Source organism: Lottia gigantea (genome assembly GCF_000327385.1).
Source record: "Lottia gigantea unplaced genomic scaffold LOTGIsca_33, whole genome shotgun sequence".
NCBI classification, from domain to species: Eukaryota; Metazoa; Mollusca; class Gastropoda; family Lottiidae; genus Lottia; species Lottia gigantea.
This window is the reverse complement of record NW_008709110.1, coordinates 1,271,566-1,296,893: the sequence shown is the minus strand read 5'-3', so window position 1 is coordinate 1,296,893 and position 25,328 is coordinate 1,271,566. Positions and strand designations below refer to the sequence as shown.

At 32.2% G+C, this 25,328-nt stretch overlaps 4 protein-coding genes across 4 annotated transcripts; 2 read left to right on the top strand and 2 right to left on the bottom strand.

Annotated features, from left to right (window-relative positions):
* Positions 1 to 254: 254 nt before the first annotated feature.
* LOTGIDRAFT_232917 (hypothetical protein) lies at positions 255 to 1,240 on the top strand (the record flags this gene model as incomplete). The annotated part of the gene is made up of 3 exons (XM_009058248.1): positions 255 to 279; positions 340 to 444; positions 703 to 1,240. 3 exons carry the CDS (start codon positions 255 to 257, stop codon positions 1,065 to 1,067), a joined length of 495 nt encoding a protein of 164 aa, XP_009056496.1. The 3' UTR covers positions 1,068 to 1,240.
* Positions 1,241 to 1,404: 164 nt separating this feature from the next.
* LOTGIDRAFT_232916 (hypothetical protein) lies at positions 1,405 to 8,557 on the bottom strand (the record flags this gene model as incomplete). The annotated part of the gene is made up of 15 exons (XM_009058247.1): positions 1,405 to 1,683; positions 2,031 to 2,139; positions 2,300 to 2,512; positions 2,860 to 3,028; positions 3,134 to 3,284; positions 3,598 to 3,705; positions 4,035 to 4,170; positions 4,503 to 4,711; positions 4,926 to 5,006; positions 5,393 to 5,498; positions 6,402 to 6,506; positions 6,905 to 6,964; positions 7,224 to 7,328; positions 8,067 to 8,141; positions 8,447 to 8,557. 15 exons carry the CDS (start codon positions 8,555 to 8,557, stop codon positions 1,481 to 1,483), a joined length of 1,941 nt encoding a protein of 646 aa, XP_009056495.1. The 3' UTR covers positions 1,405 to 1,480.
* Positions 8,558 to 11,254: 2,697 nt separating this feature from the next.
* On the bottom strand, positions 11,255 to 11,874 carry LOTGIDRAFT_98465 (hypothetical protein; the record flags this gene model as incomplete). The annotated part of the gene is made up of 2 exons (XM_009058246.1): positions 11,255 to 11,412; positions 11,709 to 11,874. Coding segments are annotated over 2 exons (324 nt in total), but the record flags the coding sequence as incomplete, so codon positions are not given.
* A 3,164-nt stretch (positions 11,875 to 15,038) lies between these two features.
* Positions 15,039 to 15,284, top strand: LOTGIDRAFT_79491 (hypothetical protein; the record flags this gene model as incomplete). Its single annotated transcript, XM_009058151.1, has 1 exon — positions 15,039 to 15,284. A coding segment is annotated over one exon (246 nt), but the record flags the coding sequence as incomplete, so codon positions are not given.
* Between the last annotated feature and the right edge of the window lie 10,044 nt (positions 15,285 to 25,328).

The following is a 25,328-nucleotide window of genomic DNA, read 5'->3' as shown; positions in this document are numbered from 1 at the left end:
TATATAGCTATAGTCTCTCAACGTAGGTGAGTAAACTATTTCAATAAAATATTTCCCTTATACCCCACATCTATGGGAAACATCGGGGACATTGGGAAAGTGATCTTCCATGCAACGTATTTGAAAAGTTTGGAAATGTCGTTTCCTGTGAGCCCATCTTACAATGGACTAGGTATTACAGATTTCGTCTTAACAGTTCCTAATAACTTGACCATTGTGAAGATGTTTAAACCCAGAATGTCTGTTTTCACAAAATGACCAAAAAAATGGCACTCAAAAGTAAGATTTGTATTTTCATTTAGACACAATGTGAAGATCATTTTATAATTTTTTTTTCAGAAATAAAAATGGCGTTCAGTTTGACACATCAACATATATTAGATAAAAATATTCGTCATATCTATAGTGGATCATCAGCTTTACCCCAATATAGAGAATCAACAGGTATGATTTTCTCTTGATCGCCTTTTATTTGAGCCAATCTATACTGCTCTGGATACAGTTCTTGAAGGATTTTTTCACGAGCGACATAGACTTTTCTTGGTAAGAGCGAAGCACCCACATGGAGGTCTGTTTTCCAATTATTCACTTTAATATGTTAATATTGTCATGGTTCTACAAAGTTTTGAAACAAACCAAACTATAGTTCTCAATTGAAACATAAAGGCTAGACAGATTTAGATTTATTATCATTATTTTCAGAATTTAAAAGACCATCACCTAATAGTAACTTACCAGCTAAAAAGGAGTTAGTTAGAACATCAGAATACGTTAGTGACCATAAATGCTTCATACCAAAAGCCCATGGATTTGGTAGTTTACCCCCAGAGCAGATAGATGAACTAGTCACCAGACTCCGTAAACCAACCAAGGCTAGTGAAGCTAGTGGTAAAACCAGTGAAGAACTTGCTATAGAGGAACATTCCATAGCATCACCACGATATTTAGGTTTAAAAAGTGTATCTAAAGCCGAACAAGATTCTATTGTTCACAATCTAGGACGACCAACTCAAATGAGCACATTAAGAGAAAGAAGCAAGGCAAATCAACCAAACGCATACAATTAAATTTATATTTCCGTTTTTCGTTAAATGTATTAGTTCTATTGCATAAAAAGTATCCATTTGTGATTGATGCCTTGTTTTAATATGAAGAAGTTATATTTGTGTTTATGTTTAAAGTTTTTTCAATAAAATTAGCAGTGATGATTGTGAAACTTTTCAGAATTCCAGAGCACTTGAATTCAGGTAGTTTGCATATACACACAGCCCAGAAACCTTTCCTTTTACAACCTCATTTCTCTCAAATTACAATCGACACAGTAGGGCTGGCACACAAGTTCTGTGAATCTTTAAGCTTTTTTAAACTAAGTTTTCTAGTCCCCAATAATACATTATCAAGAACTAACGTAGAAAAAATTTATTCTTACTAGTAATATTGTATCATAAAGAACTAAAGTACACTATAGTCAAGTTGTATTTTAATGATAAAAACCGATGATAAAAGCAGTAATAGCTATAAGAATGACACCATTTATATCCAGGAAGGATCTCCATTTCGGACTTTCTTTGATCGAGAACATTTTTTCTTGCATAGCTTTAATTTCTTCTGGACTTCTTCTGACAGGTCTATCATCAGGCATACCACAACAAACCATGAGTCTTCTTACCCAAGCACTGCGTTCTAAACATATGACATCATGTTGTTTCATTAAAAGAATCAACTGATTTAAATACCTCTATAGATAGTTCAGTCGACTCTAGATCCTTTGAGTTTATTGTAGCAGAAGTCATCTCTCCTAAACATGCCAATCGGCATGGTCAGTGTTAGATGACAGAGGTGATCCGATAATCCGAGCTTTGTCAAATTAATGCGAATTCTCCTTAGTACTGATAGAAAAACTAACTAAGAGTTGCACACAATATTGACCTCAACGAGTTTCGAACCGAAGGTCAATGACAGAAACTCTGTAAGATATCAGAATCTACATTTACTAGTGTTTTTTTTATTTGATTCAATTAGTTTCGTACCTTTCCTAATTTGTACAGGATTATAATCTTCATTGGCATTATCATCTTCATCATCAGTTAATTCGGGCATTTCATCATCATTTCTTGTCCACCATGTAACACGATGTAACTTAGATAGTTAAAAGATTATATGAACTTAATTGATGAGGTAAGAAAATAATAATGCAAGTTTCAGTTTCACTTCAGTCACAAGCTACAGGACCAAACGGGTCGATTAGGAAAAATTTATACCTCCAAATTTTGTATTGTTTATTGTTACATATGCTTACCTTAGATTTTGGTCTGGTTTTGGTTCTCAAACTGACAATGACCATAATAATACCAGCTACTGCTGTTTCCATAGCAGCCACATATAGGAAGTGTATTTTAAGAAAATATGGTCGATCATCTGGAGTACCACATGGTGGTGCAGGAAGAACAAAGGACATTATTAATCTGACAAAACCTAGTGCTTGTCCTGCTAACATTCCATAAAATGCTCCCTGGAAAGAAAGATTTTTAGCGCTGATAGGGAAAATATGAAAATGAAATATGAAAAATAACCGTCTAATAGTTCCTTTACAAAGCTGTTACGAAAAAGCATTTGGAAAGATGAAATATCAAATATCATATTGTACAACCATTATTCCAGATCGACTATTACTATGCGATATACAAAGAGAATAACAGTGTATAGGAATACCTCAAATGCATTTTTCCAAATTGCTAAGTGCTGTTACGAAAAAGTATTTATAAACATAAAGAGTATATCCTATTGAGACTACAACCGCCAACCCAGATCGACTGTTACTAAACAATATACAAAGAGAATTAGAGTGTATAGAAATACCTGTTCCGATGTTCTTTTCCAAAAGAATCCCATGATAAACACCATTGCCCATGGCGGACCAACAGCACTCATCATCCCTTGCCAATACTGCCATAGTTGGGCACCTTGAGCTGCCTGCATGATAGGTATCCATACTATAGATAGTCCTACAAGAACTAGAACTACTAATCTACAAAGAGGAAGGACAATATCAGACTGATTATACTATATATGATAGATTCCATCAATAATATTAATATATTTTAGTGAAATTGTAAATACAATCTCTCCACACCTTCCAACTAATAACAGTTCCCAGTCTTTAGCATGCTTTCTACATCTTCTCCATAGATCCATTGTAAAGATAGAGCTGGCACTGTTAAATACAGATGTCAAGGTACTCATCACAGCAGCAAATAGTGCAGCTAACATCAGACCTCGTAAACCTAAAAAAAAAAACAATTTTAGAAAGCAGAATTGGTAATAACAATACAATACTAGGCATGTAAGCAGAAACAAAAATGAGTATTTTAGATTGGATAATACATATTTCTATAAAAAGGTTCTTTTCGCGAGGACTTCCACGAACTAAATATATCAGCAAATCTATGAAATACATAGACAGGCTTCGTAATGCAAAATGGATTGAATTGGTCAGAAAATGCATACACTTCGCATTATTAAATGGAGAATTGAGTTGTGAACCCATCAATACATTTGATGTGATGAGTTTCTACAGAAAAACATCGTGCTATCTACCTGGTGACAGAATCCTCAATACCAATAAAGGATAGGCTATATTCGAACAGCCTGCAGGATTATCACAAATACATGAACATATATCAGGATCTGCACAGGCTATTTCATCTAAATCAAAATACGATAGGAATACAATCATATACCATAGTAATGTATTTCAATAATAGTTTATATAACTATTTCATTAAAACTTCTATTTCTAAATATCTCCATTTTCCACGCGAGGAAGGTTATTCTGGCTTTAGTAGCATCTATCCAGTATCCCTGTGCCCAAACAATCTATTCTGATGATGCTTCGCATATGTGCGGAAAAACAAAAGTCCACACAATTTAATGCTCTGAGTGCCTTTAGAACCCATGGCACTCGAATAAACAGAGCCATAAATCTGGCAAGGGTACAAAATATATGTAAGTACGACCATCAAATAAGATCTTACCTGGATACAATATCCTAGCGATCATACCCGGTATTACAAATAAAAAGAATGGTAAAATCTTTAAATAACTTGCTACAACAGAGCCGCCTTTAGCATGTGATAGATTTTTAGCTGATAAACTTCGCTGTACCATTATCTATACCGAAAAAAAAAACAAAATTCACAAGAGTTCCTTTGTTCTCACGTCTCATTCCATTCTTCAAGGGTTGGCCAGTCATTCCAGTCCCAGACTGGCAACTGGCAAATGGTCCATTTGTTGCACGACCTTATCCCAAAAGGAATATGGGAGCTGGTAATATTTAAATAACATTTTACTATTTCCCTGGACGGCGTGCTATTTACTCTGATAAGATGCCAAAAGTACAATTCCAGTCGATAGTTACTTTTCAGAGCGTGTCATTTGATAAATTTAATGTGCTTATCCAGTACACACGTATAATCTGTATCATATCAGCTGTCAACACTCACCTGATCAGAACACCAGAACCAGATATCACTAGGTATATTAAATATAAGAGTACCAGGCCACGGGTAGTCGGATGTTAGAGGATCTCTGAGAACACTGAATGAATCTGGTCTAGGAACACCACAAGTTGTATTACCATACAATGTTGTATTAGGTACAGCTTGCATGTATTTACTTTGTAAATAATCATATCCACCAATTTCACTCAAACCTTGGATAGTAGAAATGATAACTCACGTCGATAAAAACTAAGAAACAATTACAAATTTTACACAGATGAAATTTTCATAATATTTTCAAATTTCAATTGTTAATTGTGTTGAAGGTAAGCCATTAGGTGATTCAATCCTTAAGCACACAGAAGGTAAGTGTTGAAATAAGATAATGGTTCTAGAATATTTCTGTTGCAACTGCTTAGTATTTACCTGTAAATAACAGAACTAGAGCACCAACTGTTAATACTATTGTCTGTAGAGTATCTGTAAATATTACAGCTGTTAATCCTCCTGTAAAATAATGTGAAAAGTCCAGACGTATGAGGCATATCAAAACGTAGGATTTAAAACAAATTTTTGTAATTTTCCGTTCAGATATGCAAGAGATCTCATTCATATAGTGTATGAAGAACGCTTTAAAAAATGCTAAACCTTACTTTATGCTTTATGTCGCTCTTAATGAGGTAGAGCTCATATTCAGTTGTACTTAACCCCTACTAGAATTAATAAAAAACGAATCTAGAAACTTAGGGTTTATAATGTTTTTTATATGGGAGGACATTGAGTTGTAGAGGAATTGCAGGTCGGATTTTATTTCTGGAAAATGATGCCACTCAAATTTTGTTGACCACATCATTAATATTATAACAATATAATAACGCATTATAGTTCATTACCAGTCATAGTAAAAGCAGCAGAGAAAACCAGAACGAGGATACCAGAAGCATACATACTCCAACCTAATAACATTTGAACAAATACAGCACCAGCATACATCTCTACCTATTAATCAGATATATTATTAACAATATTGTATATCAAAATGTATTTCTGATAGACCTCTTACTATCTGCTAATGTGAAGAGATTATTAGTAATCGTACTCTTATTAGCCTCTAAGAAATGGCACGTTAATCCACTCAGACTGAGTCATCAAATTTCGAAGTATTGAGCGGGCAACCTCAACTTATTTAAGAGATATTTTCCTTGAGATGAGCATACGAACAAAAAAATCAATATTTTCTGCGCCTTAACTTATCATTTTAAATAATTTCCAAGATAAAGGTGAAATTAATCTTGTTTGGGAAAATGGTACTATGCTACATAGGATTCAATTTAGGCAGTACCACCGTAATTTACGAGTCAAAATAACTCTTTAAGCTATCCAATAATATGATCAGCCAAAATTAAAATCTCTCACAACGATCTGCGCATCCATCACGTTCTTCGTAAGACTTAGTGAAGTTAACAACATCAAATGAGAAATAATAGACGGTGAGTACATGTACAGTAATTCGCAGCATAGATTGGAGGCACACTGTATGTGTCACTCAAAATAAGAGAATACCCCCATAGATCCTATGAAGAGTTGTCTCCATCTTCCCACTACACTGTCCTCTCCTACGAACTCTTACTCGATATTTGCCTGCATTTTCCCATATCTTATCTATGACTATCTATGATTTGACTAAGAGAGTCACAATGCGGCAGCTGTGTGTACCCCCTCCGGGGCGCCACCATTGACCCTGTCTCTCACCACTTCCCTCTGCATGCTCTTCTCTCCTGTCCCCATTCTCGCGAATTTATTGTTGTACATGTACTATACTTCTTAGCTTAAAAACTGTCGTGACTATTTGCTAATCAATTTTTTTCCAATCTAATTGGAGCCCTAATGTCCAGTACTTACCGATATTTTGGTAATGATATATAGTACAATTGATAAAACAGATAAATATACTCTTAATCTTGTTCCACCATAACGTTTCTTTAAATACTCGGGCATGGTATATACCTAATAAATTAAACGTTTTACAGTATTATGTCACTAATTTTGCTTCTAGCAAGAAGTTAATTGAATTCTAAAACTAGTTTGATCGACCCAGAAATGGTCTAACGAGGTAAGAAAGCTATAAACCTATCAATCTATATTCACCCATTTCTACAACAGTTACTTCCCTTTGCATTACAGAAACGAGGAACCACAATATATATACTATTTTAGCCTGCACGGTTTTCAGTCAAAAGAAATTAGATTTTTCACTACCGAACAACACAATCTTTCACCTGAGGTACTTGTACTTATTATAAGTAATTATTTATGAAATAGATTTGGGAAACATCACTGACATATACAATAATTTGATATAGAAATCTATTGTCACGTTTCTTTTGAATATCAAATATTCTTACCCCAGAGGCCGTGAAAACAGGAACAAAAATCCATGCTAACATCAGTATAAATGGTATAGCCTATAAATAGAAAAAAAATAAAGCTAAAATGTCTTCTATAATGGATGAATTATAATTCTGTCTAGATTTTGTTGAGGCTTGCCAAAAGTTAGAGAAATGATTTCAAAGCTTAAACGCGTATGGGGATGTTGCCACTTTGAAGCATAATACTAAATATATATATAATTTTTAGATGTACGTACTATAATATAGAAATAATACTTAACGCCGAATCGGACAATGATCATATAATACGTGTATGAAGTATTATGTAACTTACATGCCATTCGAATATCATACCACCAATACCAGAAGCTGCAGCAGTACCAGATAAACCAACAAAAACTGGTGCTCCAATATTACTGGCAAATATACTGGCACCTATCTTTAAAATATCAATATTATTGTCTTTAACAATAGAATACATTAAAAGATTTGAAAAGATGTCCCTCCAGTCTGGAAATTCCCGATTATTAGAAACTGTACCCCTGTTTTCAGTGCTGATGCCCGCCAACTGCGAAACACGCAATTGAAATTGTATAACTGAAAGTGACATATTTGGTTGTTGTTTTGATGAGCAAAGGTACAAGATATCTGAAAATCTTATGAAGAAGTTCATGGTCAATGGCTCTTTTGAAGATTTTATAATAATATATCCTGTTTATTTCATATCTTATGTTCAATCAAAGAGAATTTTTAACATCACCAGCATCAAAAGTTATAATACCGTTTCTGTTTACCTTTACTATTTCTATGGAAGGCCAACAAAGGATTTAAACGATTCTGTGTTATTCAATAAGTTTTTTAGCTAGTCCTCATGATGCATACTTAGTCTTTTGTGTTTTTTGTTTTGCTATTCCACCAGGACAAGTCAAGAGTTTGTAAGATGTATATTTTATATTGTTTTTTGATTGTCGCAATCCTTTTATATAGATTTATTTACTTCAAACTATTCCCGGGATAAAACCGATCTTTAAAAGAAAACTTCAACAGATAAGGTTGGTATTGAATATATGCAGTTGAATTGAGTGATAAGTTAACCAGATCACTGAAACTCAATAAGGCAGAACAAAACAAAATGCATCGCCTTATATAACTTTATAATAAATTGTATAAATATTACCGGAAAAAACGTCATAGATTTTCCCGCCAAAAAATACCCACTGGCATCTTGGTTACGACTTGCTCTGAAGGTAGCCTGGAACAAACGACAAAATTAAGTTGATTATTAAGTATGAACTTGAAGGTGGATAAATAAATTTGGCAACGACCACTTTTTCCAATTAAATGCTCTTGTCTACCTCCTGAACACATTCAGACAGGTGGATCAGATATAACATTCTTGCAGGTTTGTAGACTCTTTATTTTAGTATTTCTGTCAAACAAGCATCCATGAATTAAATTCATCTTAGTTAGGGTAATAGATTACATATTAAACGACGTAACACACATTTACGCAAAGACAATATCTGTAAAATATGTCGTTGATAAGATAATACTTACTAGTAATCCTACTACAAAAACCACAACAAAATACAGTGTAATGGTCAAAATATCTGCCCAGTGCAAATTTGCCGTTGCACTAATTTTCGTACAAATAGCATCCGCGGCCATATTGAATTATGACAAGATTCAGGCGTTCACAAGTTAAATTTAAGAATATATTAACTAGAAGAATAGGATAAGACACGTCCAATGTTTGTAAAAGTTATATTATAATATACCATATAAATAGATTTGTTGACATTATTTTGATATCACTTACACATATTTTACTATTAGTATATAATAAATATATGATGTTATCTCGGGTATATCTACTCGTATATCGATATATATGCAGGATTTTACAGATTATATTGTTGATGTAATGAAGCATCTTGCTCCTTCAAGGCCGTACAGCATCAGTCCACGCAAGCGCCAAGTGTTTGGACCCACACAACCATCACAAACTCAGTCGGAAGTTGAAAATTGCATTGGAATAGGTTATGCCAGTATTGTCTTTAGTAAAATTTCCAAACCGAATTGATGGAATATCTAAATCTGACGAACAGTAACATGCTCGCACCGTGGCTAGTTTTTAACGCATGTCTTGATTCTTGCACATAGTAGATTGTTGCATGTATTATTGTTTTCGGCATTTATATTATTAGACCTTATATGTATCTGAAAGATAAACAATTATGAAACTGCAAAACATTAAGTCGGACACGATATTTCAGGGAGAAATGATCAGATTATCACGAAAATCGTTAGGGATCATCCTCCTAATTACATTGACCCACAAAATAAAAATAATCTGTATAGAATTGTTGCCTGTAGAGTGAGTACGAATTGCCCATTATAGCTAATAGGGTGAAAACGCTATAAGTCAGACACATTATTTCGGTGCAAAATTATCAGATCATCACGAAAATCGATAGGGATCATCCTCCTAATGACACTGACCCACAAAATAATGAATTGTTGCCCATAGAGTGAGCACGAGCCAAATGTGATAACAATATACACCCAAAATATATTTGTTGGCGCATAGAAATCGATAACCTCGATCGATAAAGTCCCACCATACTGAGATATTGTGGTTTCAAAAGGAATATTTTCTGGCAACAAATACATCATTGTATTGGACGTTTTCATACGAAATTGACGTATGCAATTAGCGAGAAGATTGTGTACTCTGCTTGCTACAATTACAGTTTTATATGATCAAATTCGAAGGTCATGTTACTAACTTATTATCGCTCCAAGAGAACGAAATAATCTGATTTCATTTCCATGCAGGCCAGAACTTAAAATAACAAGAATATTATTTACAGTTTATTTGAGGCAGTATAAATATATTGTGCATAGCTTAATATATAAATAACAATAAAAGATTTTATGATACAAGATATATTTCCAACATAAGAAATACACAGATAAAAATTTCAGTAGACATATTATAGAATATTAATATTTGAAGAGATGGTTAGTTTTTTCTGCATAGAATTTATGTTCGTTAATTTTGATGGTTGATATTGCTGGACCACCCAAAAGGCGATATCCTTCGACAAATGTCAGCTGTCAGAGACTGGTTCAAAATCCTAGTTTCGTGGATTACTAGAATTTGAACCGTTAGTTTTCATACTTGTCTTATACCTGTATTTGCTAATAATTCATACACTTATGTCAAGATATAACAAAAAACCTCTAATAAGACTTAGTACACATAATATAAACTGATAGAAATCAGGGAAATAAAAAAATAAAAGGTTTATAATAAAATATCATTATAATTGCTAAAATTGTGCTATAAATTGGCATAAAAACCACATTTCCACCGTTGGAGGACCCCATCTTATAATAAAAACATGCTACACTGTTTTCAATTCCCTCCAAGGTACTCAATGTGTCTGTATTTTTAACACAATTCCTATAATAAGCCCTCAATTTTCATCTTCAGAAATGAAATTAAAAGGCAGATTTCCCTTGCGACGAAAAAAATCACTAAAGGGAGCGAAACATTAGACATCGTAAAATGAAATAAAGCGGTGTAATTAGAAAGTTGAAATCGTAAAGAATAATAATAATTAAGAATCAGACACATAAAGTTTAATTAAGGTAATTTAGTTGACCTAGAAACTATTTAGGAGGTTTTTAATGAATATAATGAATTACAGATTGGAAAGTCTTGCATATCATTTGTCACTTGGGACTGGAAGAGTTAGAGCACTGGTTCTTCAGAGAGTTATCTACATACAGAAGAAACTCCCTTGAATTTAGCAATTTTATGTAAAGCAATCTCTAACGATGACCAATTACATGTAGATACTTTATAAATCTTGTTCGATAACTACAATGCTACTCAAAAAAGGCGACTTTTGAATCAGAATCCAACTACAACTGTGTTTTCAACGACTGTTGGCGATTTGGGGTGAGATTAAGTTGCTTAAAGCTCATATTGAGTTCGAAGGAACTGATAACATGCTGTGTCTTTTGACAATCGCTAGCAGTTTCCGTATTGCTGAATCTGTTGCAGAGTGCCAGAGAAAGTTTCACGGTAGACTGTTTGATGTTGTATATTGCCTCCTAAAGACATAATATCTATATTATAATATATGTCATGTTACTACATTGTATAGTATCAGTTATATAACAAATCCAAGGATGTACACCTCCATCACATACTAAGAATACATGTAATAACATTTTAAATAATATTAAAGTTAAACGAAACAAGTATATGTACCTTTATCATCAACAAAATAAATACATAGCACAGAAATATTGTCCAAATTGCATATCAACCAATCAATGGTGGTTGCTCACTTCATGATGTCGACGTAGATCAACTTTACGTTGAAATGTTCTGGAGCATTGTGAACACGAGAATGGTTTGTAACCCGAATGCTTCCTACTATGTGTAATAAGATTTGATGATTGGCTGAAAGCTTTACCACAGATTGTACATTTATGCGGTTTTTCGCCTGAAATTGAAAAGTTCAACCGAATAAAACAAACTATTATTAATCATTTGCCTTTCTATCATCAACATTCTCCTTTTTGAGGACGGGGAATGCCGGGAAGGGATATCCAATCTACAGATTCGCCGAGCATTGTCAACTTCAAGATGCACATACTACCAGGGGCGCATCTAGAAAATTCCTGAGGGGGATGGGGGGGGGGGGGGGGGTTTCTCTCGTGGACTGTCAGGGGCTCCCCAGAAGCCGGCGGATTTCAGATTGCCCAAGGCCCATCTCCCCTTAATATCGGTCATTCTTACCTGTGTGGACATAAGTATGTTTCTTCATGTCTGATTTTTGATGAAATCGTTTACCACAATATGGACAAGGATAGGGTCTGGTATCACTGTGAATTAACATATGAGTTGATAGAGTTGACGATCTTTTAAAACATTTACCACATTCTTTGCATATAAAGTCTCTTTCACCACGAAACAGCAAATCATCATCAACATTTGTGCTATTAGTATGGTTAATGCGAATGTCCTCTGGTACAAATTCGTCGTCTGGGCTGTTTGAAGATGAAGACGCTGGTGGGGAAGGGTAGCTGTCTTTATTTGTAACTTTGGTCATACATTTAGAACAAGGACATGCTACAGACATTGGAAAGGGTGATCCTGGTAAATTGTGGTTCTTCTGTTGGTCGTCTGGTTCTAGAGTAAGCCAGGAGAGGAAATCACCCAACATTTCTCGTACATAGTTATTGTTCTTCATTCGCTGACACAGGAGTGGTATTTGCATATTCAATTCTGAAAGTATATAATAATCGATCTGTTAATTGCTGGCAGTGTTCAGAAATAGATATATCATCTTATACGAAACTATATTTCATAGGATCTAGAATACGATGGCACATAAAAACTACTTAAAAACAATTAAAAAATCTTCAATACAATAGAAGCCGATTGACGAATGTATAAAATTGGTTTCTGAGCGTAAAACTTTAATTATTTGAATAGAATTGATGCATTTGTAGTGATATCAATCTTTCCAGATTGGTAGTTAGATAATTATCAAAGGAACTAGCTAATTACTCCAATGTTACAGTCGTCCTTTACATCTCTCATATTTCATGCATTCATTTGGGACAATGTTTAAACTTTAACGCGTTTTACATCTGTTACAGAGACGTTGATTTAAAATGCAAAAACTCATTACGACGGAAGAATACCCCAAAGGCAGATTTACAATGGTGTTTAATTCACCAGCTCCTAAGACGATGATCTCCCTTGGGTTACCTATAAATATTTAAAACGTAAGCTCGGTGATGCGAAAGGGAACAGCAAAACCAAAAGATAAATCAGTTAACTGCTTTATTGACTTAACACCTTGTACCAGACAGATTCACAGAGCTAAAATATAGGGGCTCATTTTCTTTCTTTCTTAGTTATTTTTTTTGCTGAAATCGATCGTAAGTATAACACCCCTGTAGACCGTGAATGTTAAAACGGCGGTAGATTGTGAGGAGTTTATCTAATAATGTATTAGAAGAAATAGAACCAGAATGAGTTTTATAGAGAATTTCTGGATGAAGTCATTAATGTTACAGTAAAAAAAATAAAGAAACTTAAGAGATTTAAATTGTGTGTTAAGTTGGTTTAAAATTGTTGATATTTTTGGCTGTGACTTTTTTGTTTTAGTCAATACCGTCTGAGAATCAATAGTATACTGATTTCAAAATAATATACTTCTTTTTCAAAATAAATACGTTATCTTACAATCTGGATACAAATATACAATTTCGATCGCAAGCAATAAGAATTAATTTTGAGTCCGCGAAAGGATATCTACGTATATATAATCACATTCCCATTAGTAATCCTTTATGTAATGATATTACGTCATGATCCATACTAATTGCTGACAGCGAATTTAGACTAATATTGAATTGGTGGTGAATTAAAAATCCCTATGGATAGCTTCGTGAATGGAAACCTATGCCATTACAATGTTTAGAATGGTTGAAATTTTAACTTCAATTGAAATTGATAAGTAATCATTAGTTCACAGAACGACGTGAATCTGTTTCGAAATCCAAAGTGAATGTCTGCCACCATCGAACTCCATAATGATTTCTATCAGTTTAGAAAACAGAACCTAAACAACAAATGAAATCAAGTCAATGTTAAATCCTCTAAGGATAGTGTCTGATAAAATTTTAAATACTTGAAATCAGAAAAAAAGCCCATTGGACTGGTTGTAATGTTATAGTTGTGCATTCAATAAAGATCTTATCATCAAACAGGGTAATTAGACATTCTCAAATGTTTGGCGGACAAAAGACAGAAAAAAACAGAGATAAAAGAGACGAGTGGTGGTGAATTGATTGAAATCCCTAGTTGATTTTTAAAAGAAAGGAAAGATGAGAGGCAAATATCGCTACCACATCACATACATTAAACACAAGAGTCTCATTTCAGCTACAGATCAGAACTTGAAACCATCAGATAGACATTTTGAGTTCCAAAGGACAGCTTTTGATATCCTGCATAAAATTTGATCAAGCATACCATCTCATTATAGAGAAAGCTAATTCAGATTATGCGTCATCCTTTGCGCCCATTGCTAAACACATCATAAGTAACAATTTTCCGGGCAAATTTTCTCAATATGGATCTTACGATGCCACATAAGAGCTACTAATTGTGTGCAAGCATCAAACATATGCAAAATCAGAAAAGAAATTCCACGCACCATAAAAATTATAATATCAGGTCCTGAATCTGTACCGAATTAAATTTTGAAAAAGCCAGAATGACTACATTCGTCCAACTCCCTCGCACTTACACCTAAACATATTTTATTTTAATATCTAATTTTGTACTCTACACGATCCTTTCATTGTAAACATTTTGTTGGTCAATGACTGTAGATTTTGGTTTTTGGACCGATTTATCAGTTGGTGCTTGGTTTATAAAATATTCAGATGTTCTCTCTGCGGAAGCAAAACCACGTATGGGACTGAAAGTGATAACCAGGTTTCCACTTAGTTAAACATCACTCCTTTTTTACGGCGTCAAAAAGAGATGTTTATCATATTAATTCCAAATGAGGAATTTCAGTGACAATGGCCGTGCTCTATTAATTGGTCGAAGTCGTCAATGTTTAGTAGAATTGGACTATACAAGACGCTATAAATCTGACCTATGGGAATGATCACACTATATTATTTAAATCTAAAGAAAATCACAATGACGACTATGTTTTTTCTATCATTGACATCAGTTTGATTTTTCATCATCTATAATTGATGATTTGTCTTAGAATGATTTTTACAGTCATTAACCTGTTGATTATTCCATTGTGGTAGAAACTAGGCTCGATATTGATAGATGTTCGTTACTTGAATTATATAGCACCGACAGTATTTTACTTAAACAATATAGCACCGACAGTATTTTACTTGAATTATATAGCACCGACAGTATTTTACTTGAATTATATAGCACCGACAGTATTTTACTTAAACAATATAGCACCGACAGTATTTTACTTGAATTATATAGCACCGACAGTATTTTACTTGAATCATATAGCACCGACAGTATTTTACTTAAACAATATAGCACCGACAGTATTTTACTTTAATTTCTATAGCACCGACAGTATTTTACTTAAATAATATAGCACCGACAGTATTTTACTTAAACAATATAGCACCGACAGTATTTTACTTGAATTATATAGCACCGACAGTATTTTACTTAAACAATATAGCACCGACAGTATTTTACTTGAATTATATAGCACCGACAGTATTTTACTTAAATAATATAGCACCGACAGTATTTTACTTAAACAATATAGCACCGACAGTATTTTACTTAAACAATATAGCACCACTAGTCTGTTGCTTAAATAATATAGCATCAATTTTTTACTTTGATGATATAGCATCAGTTTGTTACTTGAATAAAATACCTGATACTCCAATAACATTGCAACAGTTTTCTACTTAAATAAAACATCATCAGTTTGTTACTTCCATAATATGGCATCATATTCTTACTTAAATAACAAAGCATCAGTTTGTTATTGAACAATTAGTTACTGCAAAAATATAGCATCAGTCTGTTACTTAAATAACATGACATCAGTTTGTTACTTGAATAACTTTGCATTAGTTTATTTTTTTTGCTATCGTAACGCATATTTATTATACCTTACACTTCGAAAAAAGTGTATTAGATCTAATAGTTTTACTACTTTTTATCAATGGTAATGTATTTTGGAAGTTGGAAAGAAAAACTTGACCTGGTATGATTCTAGAGAAATGTTTGGCCTTTAAGATGCTTGTATCTTGTAGGTTCGAAATTTTCTTTAGAAAACAAGTAAAGACTTAATCATGAAGGAAATCAAGGGTTAGAATTGCAAATGTTCCCTTTGGACTCAAATTGTCGACAATCACCAATCTAATAAATTACACAGTATTTTGCTCAATCACGTGAAATCCCTGCTAAATCAAGCGATTTCTAATTTTCCTCTTAACTTATTTTAGAGAATGGAGCTTATATTAACATCCAGTGTCACACCCCAGAGACTTTGTTTTTCGTTTCTTAATCATATTTCTCTTTTTTAATCACACAGTATTTTATACGGCATTTCTTTTCCTAGATACTATAATTCTTTACTCCTTTTGTGAATTGCATAAATATCATATTATATAGGCTACATTTGAGGACATTAACAATGATTAATGTATTTAAATAACTTATTCAAAGTTTATCTAAGAAATATCAAGAAGATTATCAAATAAGTATTTATTGGGATTGGGCTATTTTAAGTCAAAGAGGATGCTGCCAAATGTCTAGTTTGTGAACCAAGCTATACCTCTTCAAAAAAATTTTCATTTTGAAGTTTGAAACTGTAAATTATACTAAAAAAATTATTTAGAACAAAAACAGTAGCTTTAAAAGACGCTATCTGTTTTTTAGAAAATATATGAAGACTGAGAAGTACTTATTGGTAGATTGAAAGCAATGATTTTTTTTAATCAAGTATTTAAGGAGGACTAATCATATATTCTGCAGATTTATAAAATATTGGTGTTAATAAGGACCAGGATAATACTATTAAAGATATGAATGAGTTGAAATGTGTTAAATATGAAATAATTACCATTGAGTGTAGAAACCCTGTCGCCTCCTAAACCATAAAACTGCGAAATGAACTTATCATTCGTCGGTTTTACAGCAATGGGTGATAATGGTGTTTCTTTGCCTTCTAGAAAGAGAAAAAATCTTTTTACGATTACAAGATTTCACACATTGTATCTCAAACTATGATATTATATATTGCATCCGTAGTTATCGATTATAGTGCATTTGCACAACAAGGATTGCACAAAAAAAAAATAGATAGAAAATATAGGAAGAATTTTAAAAAGATCAAGGTAGAATGAATTATAAGTACAATATTAAGATACGATTGAAGATAATTAAAGTATCAAAATAGAATGATAGAATAATGATACAATGATATTTTAAGCATTATGTCAAGATATTGAAGAACAGTTACAAGATAAAACTATATATAAGAAGCCAATTTTATCGAAATTGAATGAAATATACGTACAATACCGATATAGAATAGTACAGTATCAAGATATAATGGAATGTAAGTACAGTATCCATGTAAAATGATATTTAAATATCAAGATTAAATGAAATAGATACACAAAAAAGCGATATTGACTATGTTGATTCTCCGAACCGGATGCAAGTACATTGTAAAGTTATTTTGATATCTTAGTACAATTTCAGGATAGAATGAAATTTTATTACAGCATCAGGATATTTAAGTACAGCATCATGATATAATAAAATTTAAGTACAGCATCAGAATATAATGAAATTTAAGTACAACATCAGGATATAATGAAATTTGATAGATGTAAATGTAGCATTGATGGTTGAAACAAGAGTAGAATCAGATAATAAGAACAGTAACATGACAATAAACAGTATTGAGACGGAATGAAAATATAAGTACAGTATAGAAACATACTGTTTTGTATATTTTGAGAATGTGATTGACATGTGTAGAACTGAAATTGATTCGATTGACTATATTGATTTATTATTAGACGCAAAAAGCAAATGAAACGGAACTTTTGCTCGTGTGACCCGCGTATAAATTGTAATTTTATTGCGAAAAATATTAGGGTTCAATCAACAGATATCTTTAAATACTCAAAATATATCCTGAGCTTATGAACGATCATGTAATACAGTAGGCTATATCTTGTATCAAGTCTTATCGTTGAAGTCTATAAATGATCTTGGAATGAGCAGAAAGCTCTTAATCTCTTGTCATGCAGTCATTTCCATTATGAACGATCAATGAGGGCCACATTAATTGTGTGGGCTTCTGGATTGTGAACATGTCTCTTAATGCAAATGTCAATGTGTAGTAAATGAAGCTTCAAAAGATAGGGCGGGTTTATAGACATATTTGAATATCACAATAGAACTTAATATATACATGCTTATCAATATGATTTTATATTAAAACAGTATTACAGACCGTGATATGAATGATGGATCATTTAACTATCAAATTATGTGTAAGATTAAATTTTTTCAATAAATATTCTGTATATCAGTTTTAATATAGATACAAGTTAATTATCTTTTAGATATAAAATGATGTATAATTATCAATGGAACTGCTGTTACCAGAATATCTTTTCAAAACTATTTTTACTTGACGCTTTATTGTGAGTATAATTGCCTGTGACTAAGTGGAAATTTGATAAAATGGAAATCAAGCTGAAAGTGACTAGTGAAAGATATTTTTCAATGCAATATTAATATAAAAGCTATAGTAATAGGAGAATATAATAACTGAATATTATATTCTATCAAACAATAAGAAAATCAAAGTCTCAGAGAAATATCTCGTATCAACTTGATTCATGTTCTACAATCAACTGAATAATTTAATAAGAAATAAACAAACAGTTTCTGATAGAATCACAGCATCAATTATATCTACTTACTACATCTCAACATCGTGTGTTTCTTTCTATTTATAAAAAGATGTAGTAGTACAATACAGGTGGCAATTAGAGTCAGGGTATAAGACGAAGTTCGTAATAAGTGAAAAATTGTAAAGATGTCCTTTAAGTTAATTGATAAGTTACAGAAATCAAAGGGAAACAAAAGTAAATTTCTTAAAGGGACATTCCGCTTTTTTGTAGGTCGAAATATTTTTTGTGCTCGAATTCAGGAAAACTATAAACCAAAATCTATAGAAATGTATCCCATAACGTATCTGAAAGTTTTAATTAAAAAAATCCAGCCGTTTATGTCCATTTTAAGAGGTAGTATTCCTTTAATTATGATTTTTAAAAATAAGGCAGATATTTTTAAAGCTTTTACATTGTACCTGTATAAATGAGACAGAGTATATATTTTTGAAACAAATTGAATTATACGCCATCATACGAAAAATAATTTGGTTTGAGATAAATTTTTCTTTCTTTATTCACATTATTTTTCTCGAATAAATAATTGATTTTATTAAATAATAAAATAAAAATAATGCACACAACTAAAACTTTTAATTTTTGATTTTTGATTTTTTCGATACAGCAGGTTCCAGTCATAATGAGGATACGATTGATTTCTCTTGTTTTCTATAATATTGACAAATGAGCACCACCGTACCCCGTCTATTAATTCATTATTACGTAATAATATCGATAAATATTAAAATTTAACTGAAAAATCTGGCCTTTTCCTCTCCGCGGACGTGATATACGGAATGGATTAGCCATAATATATTATATCACGTCCTAGGAACGGGAAGGGTTAAATTTAAAGTTTTGAATTCAAACAGAATTCTTAGAATCCTCTGAGAGTTGAAGTAAAGTTTTAAAATTTTTGCTTATTTTAAAAATGCTTTATGAATGAAGCTTGAAAATATTTATTAAACTACAAAACTTAAAAAGTAAAAATTCAAAGGACCAATAAGTTAAAAACTTACCTATCATATTTCTGTTTTTTATTTCAGAAGGTGAATTAGTATCTTCATTTCTTCCATAAACATAATTATTCTTTCTTCCTCTCCATTTCTGAATCATGAATGACTTTGGCATGTTGATAATTTTCAATAAAAGTTTTTGAAAGCGGTAAGATCAATGGTCTTGTAACACTAGTTGTTGGAAACAATATTATAAGTTTTGTAAGAAATGTTGTTTTATTTGAACTGTGAGAACTGGAACCACCAATCAAGTTGTAGTAGAAGATGATGTAGAATCGATTCAGTAAGTTGATATGTTACGGTATGCAAGAATGAATATGACCTAATGATTGTTCAGATTTCAACATGCTGTGTCGCGTGGTAATCAAGTGAAGCGAGTCGAAATTGTAAAATATTGATGTGTAACAGAGCCAACATCTAAATAACAATAATGAGGCAAATTCCTAACGGCCAATTAATGACACGTCGGGGATTCCGTAAATCTTGTCAGCAGAAACTGGTCCCTGGACGACCAATGAAATAGAAGCCTGATGTCCCGACTGAATCAATGAAAACACTAGATTAATATAAAAGTTTGATAAATGACAAGTGAATGAATTAATATATCGTAAACTATTAGATAAAATGACAGCTGAATATTATTTGCTTATAGATCTCGTCTTTAATCATCCGGAACTTAGGTTTAAAACAAAGAAAACTGTTGTTTAAAGATTTGATGACAATGAAAATAGATTTGATATATAAAAACACTATGAACAAGAATCTTTAATGAATCGTGGCACCTTTATATTATGTTTATAATTCGGAATCCCTTAACAATTACAGCATAGGTAGACTACAAATTTCAAAAGTTATTATGTAATTCTGTAATTACAATAGAATCGACAAAAACCGATTTATCAACTTAGAAATGTTAAACTGTTATGATAGACTGAAATCTAAAGACATGATCACGAAATAAATGCCAAAACATTCAATTCAACTATATACCGAAATATTGTTAAAATATAATTATGATAAACTTGAAGCCAGATCTCGAAAAGATAGTATTCTGGTATATTTCTCTTCTGGTATATTACAACATTGTTTGTGTAATAGGGGTCAAACGAAAAAAGTAGTATAGTCTTTTCAGAAAACTGTGCCATTCCAACTTATTCTTAAAAATAAAGTTCAGTGTTTCATATGGACGTACTCGTTTAACTTCACACTGAAAAAACCTTCAAGTCAACTATCAGCATTGCTTTTCAGAATCAAATTAAATGTAAGGTTTGTCTACAATCAATACAAATGACGACAAGGTTGAATCGATCTCAATTTTTCTTTTACATTTTACGTTTAAAATGCTCTGGACGATCGTTCATCAGCGAAACATATTTATATCTTGACTTTGATTAAAGACTCACGATGAATCTGAGGTAAAAGAAAGAAAGTGACAATTGTCTTTATGAATCATAATAGATGTATTATAACACATTAGAATATATTCTTTTGATATTCAAACAAAACAACTCCATCATTCTTTTGTTTTATGATATTTTCCACAAATCACCTATTGAATTGTTTGTGAATATTTTTGCTCTAGGCCTGAATTGTTACTAAATGACTCTCCTTGTTAATATTTATTTATTTATTTATTATGATGGAGTTATTTTCAATCCGTCAATCTGTCTTTAAAATGAGATTACAAATCGCGATTTCCTGTTCAAAATATTTATTGCTCGAAATTTTTAAAGATATATTAATTTAAGAATTATTATCTTATAGGCCTATCCATTTCATGATTTATTAATTCGACAGTCCGGCCTTTGACAGTAACTCTGTTTTCAGAATGGTTTTTCAAATATAGGCCTAACAAAATTGGGAGTACTATCTGCCAATTATTGATTTAGCAAGGGCGTTTCAGTACACTCGTAAGTGCAGTAAGTATTTCCCCTAATATGCTGATATATTTGATGTGTTTCAGTCTATTGCACAAACAGGCCCTTGATCCAGTAGATCGATGTTCAGAATGTATATTCAAATATAAAATAAATGAAAGAACTATCTACCTTATATGTTATAGGGGCGTCCCAAATAATTCCAAAACCAGCCCTTTGATCAAGTAAAATAGTATAGTAATTTCAGCATATATTCAAATGTAAACACAATTGAGAGAATTAGTTACATTATGTTGAATTTAATTCATTCGAAAACTAGGCCTTGATAAAGTAGCTTAATTTCAAGATAATATTTTGAAAGGAAATCTACTAGATGTATTTCAATAACATAATGTAATCAAGCGGATTATTACAAGCTAAAAAAAAGGTAAATGAAATGTAAAAGAAACCAAAGAAACTGATGAATAATCCATGTATTTTTGTCTCGAAATTTTTTTGGACAAATCTCAAGGCATCTGTCTTGGCTGGAATATAACTCCAAGACATATTAGATAAAATATTTCCATCAGTTTTATTCCATAAATGGTTTCTTATACTCATTGGGTGTTTTGGGGTTTTTTTTTTCGGCTGGGAAAGAGATATATGGATTAAGATCGATTAAAATTGACGTTAATAAAAGAAATCACAGCATTTGAGTCAAACCTATCTCTTCTTAATCGTGTCTTCCTGTTATATTTTGTATAAGAGTTATAGTGCAGACCTTGCAGGAAGTAAACCAGAATTACCTCCACTTTAATATTACAGACTGACAAAACAGTTTTAAGCATCGACGATATATTCTAGGAGTGTCCCACAATAAATAGCTAAGCTCTGATTGACATCTGAATGATATCTCACAACAAATTGCTGATTAAAAAATCACGTACAAGTTTACTCAAGAGAGTTGGGCATCTATTTTAAACATGATTTTAAATAATTAATGAGTTATACCAGGGACAATAGTCGATAGATTAACTTATACGAATCTATCATTATTCAATTACGTATTTTATTGCCTTCATTAACCTCTAATGACAATTAGATCCTACACTTCATTATTCCCTACTTTACTATTAATTCAAATTCAATTAAAATGCATGAGCTTCAAAGTTGTTGGAAATAACACATAGTGGAGGTCTTCAGAGGTGATGGAATTTAACAGAAAAGAGAGAATCTCCATTTCAATCAAAACGGGGAAGGTGTCAACGGGAACGTGATTAATTCAGAACAAGGAATAGTGTCGAAACCATTCTCCTATTATCAGACAAAGTCCAAAAGCCATCCTGGATCATTCCAAATGGAAATAGATTTCAATGATTTCTAGCGGAATTATGCAAGGAACTCGACAAATATAGAAGTATATGGGACTAGTCAAAAAGAGAGGCACAGCAATAAGAAATTGTATAAGGCCCAAGGGAGATAATATTATGGAATACATTTAAAAATAATAAAATCACAAACACATTTAAACATTTTTATTGGTTAATATACATGTGGTTTAAGTGAGTTTTGATGAGTTTCAGATGACTTGAACTGGATTTCGTGAAATTGCTACCAAATTTGGATTTTATCGTATCAGTAATAATAGTTGGAATAGGTGAAGTAACTAAATCAATTTCTTTCAAAAAATTCTATTCGTCGAAAACTTCCACGAAATAAAGTTTTTGCATCCATATTTTTATTTTGTTTATTTTTTTTTAATTTTTAGTCTTATTATTGTTGATGTTTTTTGACGAAAAATATAAACAAACTAATTTATATCATTATAACAGATAGGCCTATACACTAGACTTTAAATTTCAAAACATCGACAGTGAAATTCAGAACGGCAACAGTAAATACTAGAACATTGATAGTGAATTTCAGAACGTCCACTGTAATCACCAAAACATTGACAGTAAATACCAGAGAATTGACAGAAGTATATCGTGGACAGTGAATACCAGAACATTGAAGTAAATACCATGGAACATTGACAGTAAATTTCAGAACGTCGACTTTAAATTTCAGAACATCGACAGTGAAATTCAGAACGAGAACAGTAAATACTAGAACATTGACAGTGAATTTCAGAACGTCCACTGTAATCACCAAAACATTGACAGTAAATACCAGAGAATTGACAGTAAGTATATCGTGGACAGTGAATACCAGAACATTGAAGTAAATACCATGGAACATTGACAGTAAATTTCAGAACGTCGACTTTAAATTTCAGAACATCGACAGTGAAATTCAGAACGAGAACAGTAAATACCAGAACATTGACAGTGAATTTCAGAACATTGGCAGTAAATTTCAGAACGTCGACTTTAAATTTCAGAACATCGACAGTGAAATTCAGAAGGAGAACAGTAAATACCAGAACATTGACAGTGAACTTCAGAACATTGGCAGTAAATTTCAGAACATTCACTTTAAATTTCAGAACATTGACAGTGAATACCAGGACATTGAAGTAAATGCCAGAACATTGACAGTAAATTTCAGACCGTCGACTTTAAATTTCAGAACATCGACAGACTATTTCAGAACATTGACAGTAAATTTCAGAACGTTACAGTAAATTTCAGACCGTCGATTTTAAATTTCAGAACATCGACAATGAAATTCAGAACGTCAACTGTAAATACCTGAACATTGACAGCAAATATTATAACGTTAACAGTGAATACCATAACATTGAAGTAAATACCATTACGTCGACAGCGAATTTCAGAACGTCCACAGTAGTGTAATTACCAAATCATTGACTCTAGATATTAGAACGTTGACAGTAAATTTTCAAAACGTCGACTGTAAATATCTGAATATTGACAGTAGATTTCAGAACATTGACATTAAATTTCAAAACGTTGACAGTAAATTTAAGAACATAATAAAGATAAGAGCACCACAGACTTGTTTACAGCATCTTAAGAGGTTTTAATGTATACATAATAAAAATAGTATTGCGGGTAAACCTGATCTGATATCAAGTAGACAGATTCTAAAATACCAAGACCATTCTTATATTTTATCTTGAAACCATGTTTGTGAAGTACTCAAATGATTTCATCAAATCTGACAACTAAAACAGCTCCATTTAACGTTAATTAAGACTGTTAGTAAGATTTATCACCGAACGAAACCACTAAACTCTCATAGAATCCCACAACGATTGATTCAGATTTGTAAATCAAGTCTACCTTAGGGGAAACTTATCATAAATGGACCGCTAATCATTCTAGGGGTCTTTTATTAATTTAACAAACAATGCAAGGTTAGAAACCAAAGTCCCAAGAGACTACTGTCGTTGTACCAGCCTACCTATAAACAAATAATTATAATATTTATTACTGTGGTCAATAGGCAAACCATGAACACTTTGTCCCTTGACGACAATCGAAAGGCGTTATCTTCACTAGTGCAAAATTCTGGTACGTCTTCCCGAAAGAGCGATCATTCCATACACTTGATAATTGCTAATTAAGTTTCATGACTTTAATTCTAATATGAAATATGACGGTCATGGTGGGGCCAATTTGGTGTTATATTTTACATCATAGCTATTGAAATAAACACCAGTTTCAGATTGAAAGATCACAAGAGACTCAATAATTTAACACTTTCTGTAATACAAGCCATCGTACAATGAATGTGAAAGCAGTGCTGTTATGATTGATTTCAGTTCAACCTGATAGTTTTTAGATTTCTTTATCATAACAGACTAAATGAAATATTTAGATTTTTCTCATAATGGAGACGTATCGTCTGACACTGCGGATGATTTTCGTTTTCAATTTTTTTCTTCAATAATTGACTTTTCAAATAAGATTTAGACATAATCAGTTAACAAAAATACAGTCCTGTCAACAAAGAAAATATATTATAACATTTCACGATTGCCAAACTTTCCTCAATCATGTTTTGGGTATATAATACTCGGAAAAACAGTCGGGTGAGGTGAAAAGTGTGCAAGGCATAAAATAGTTGCGC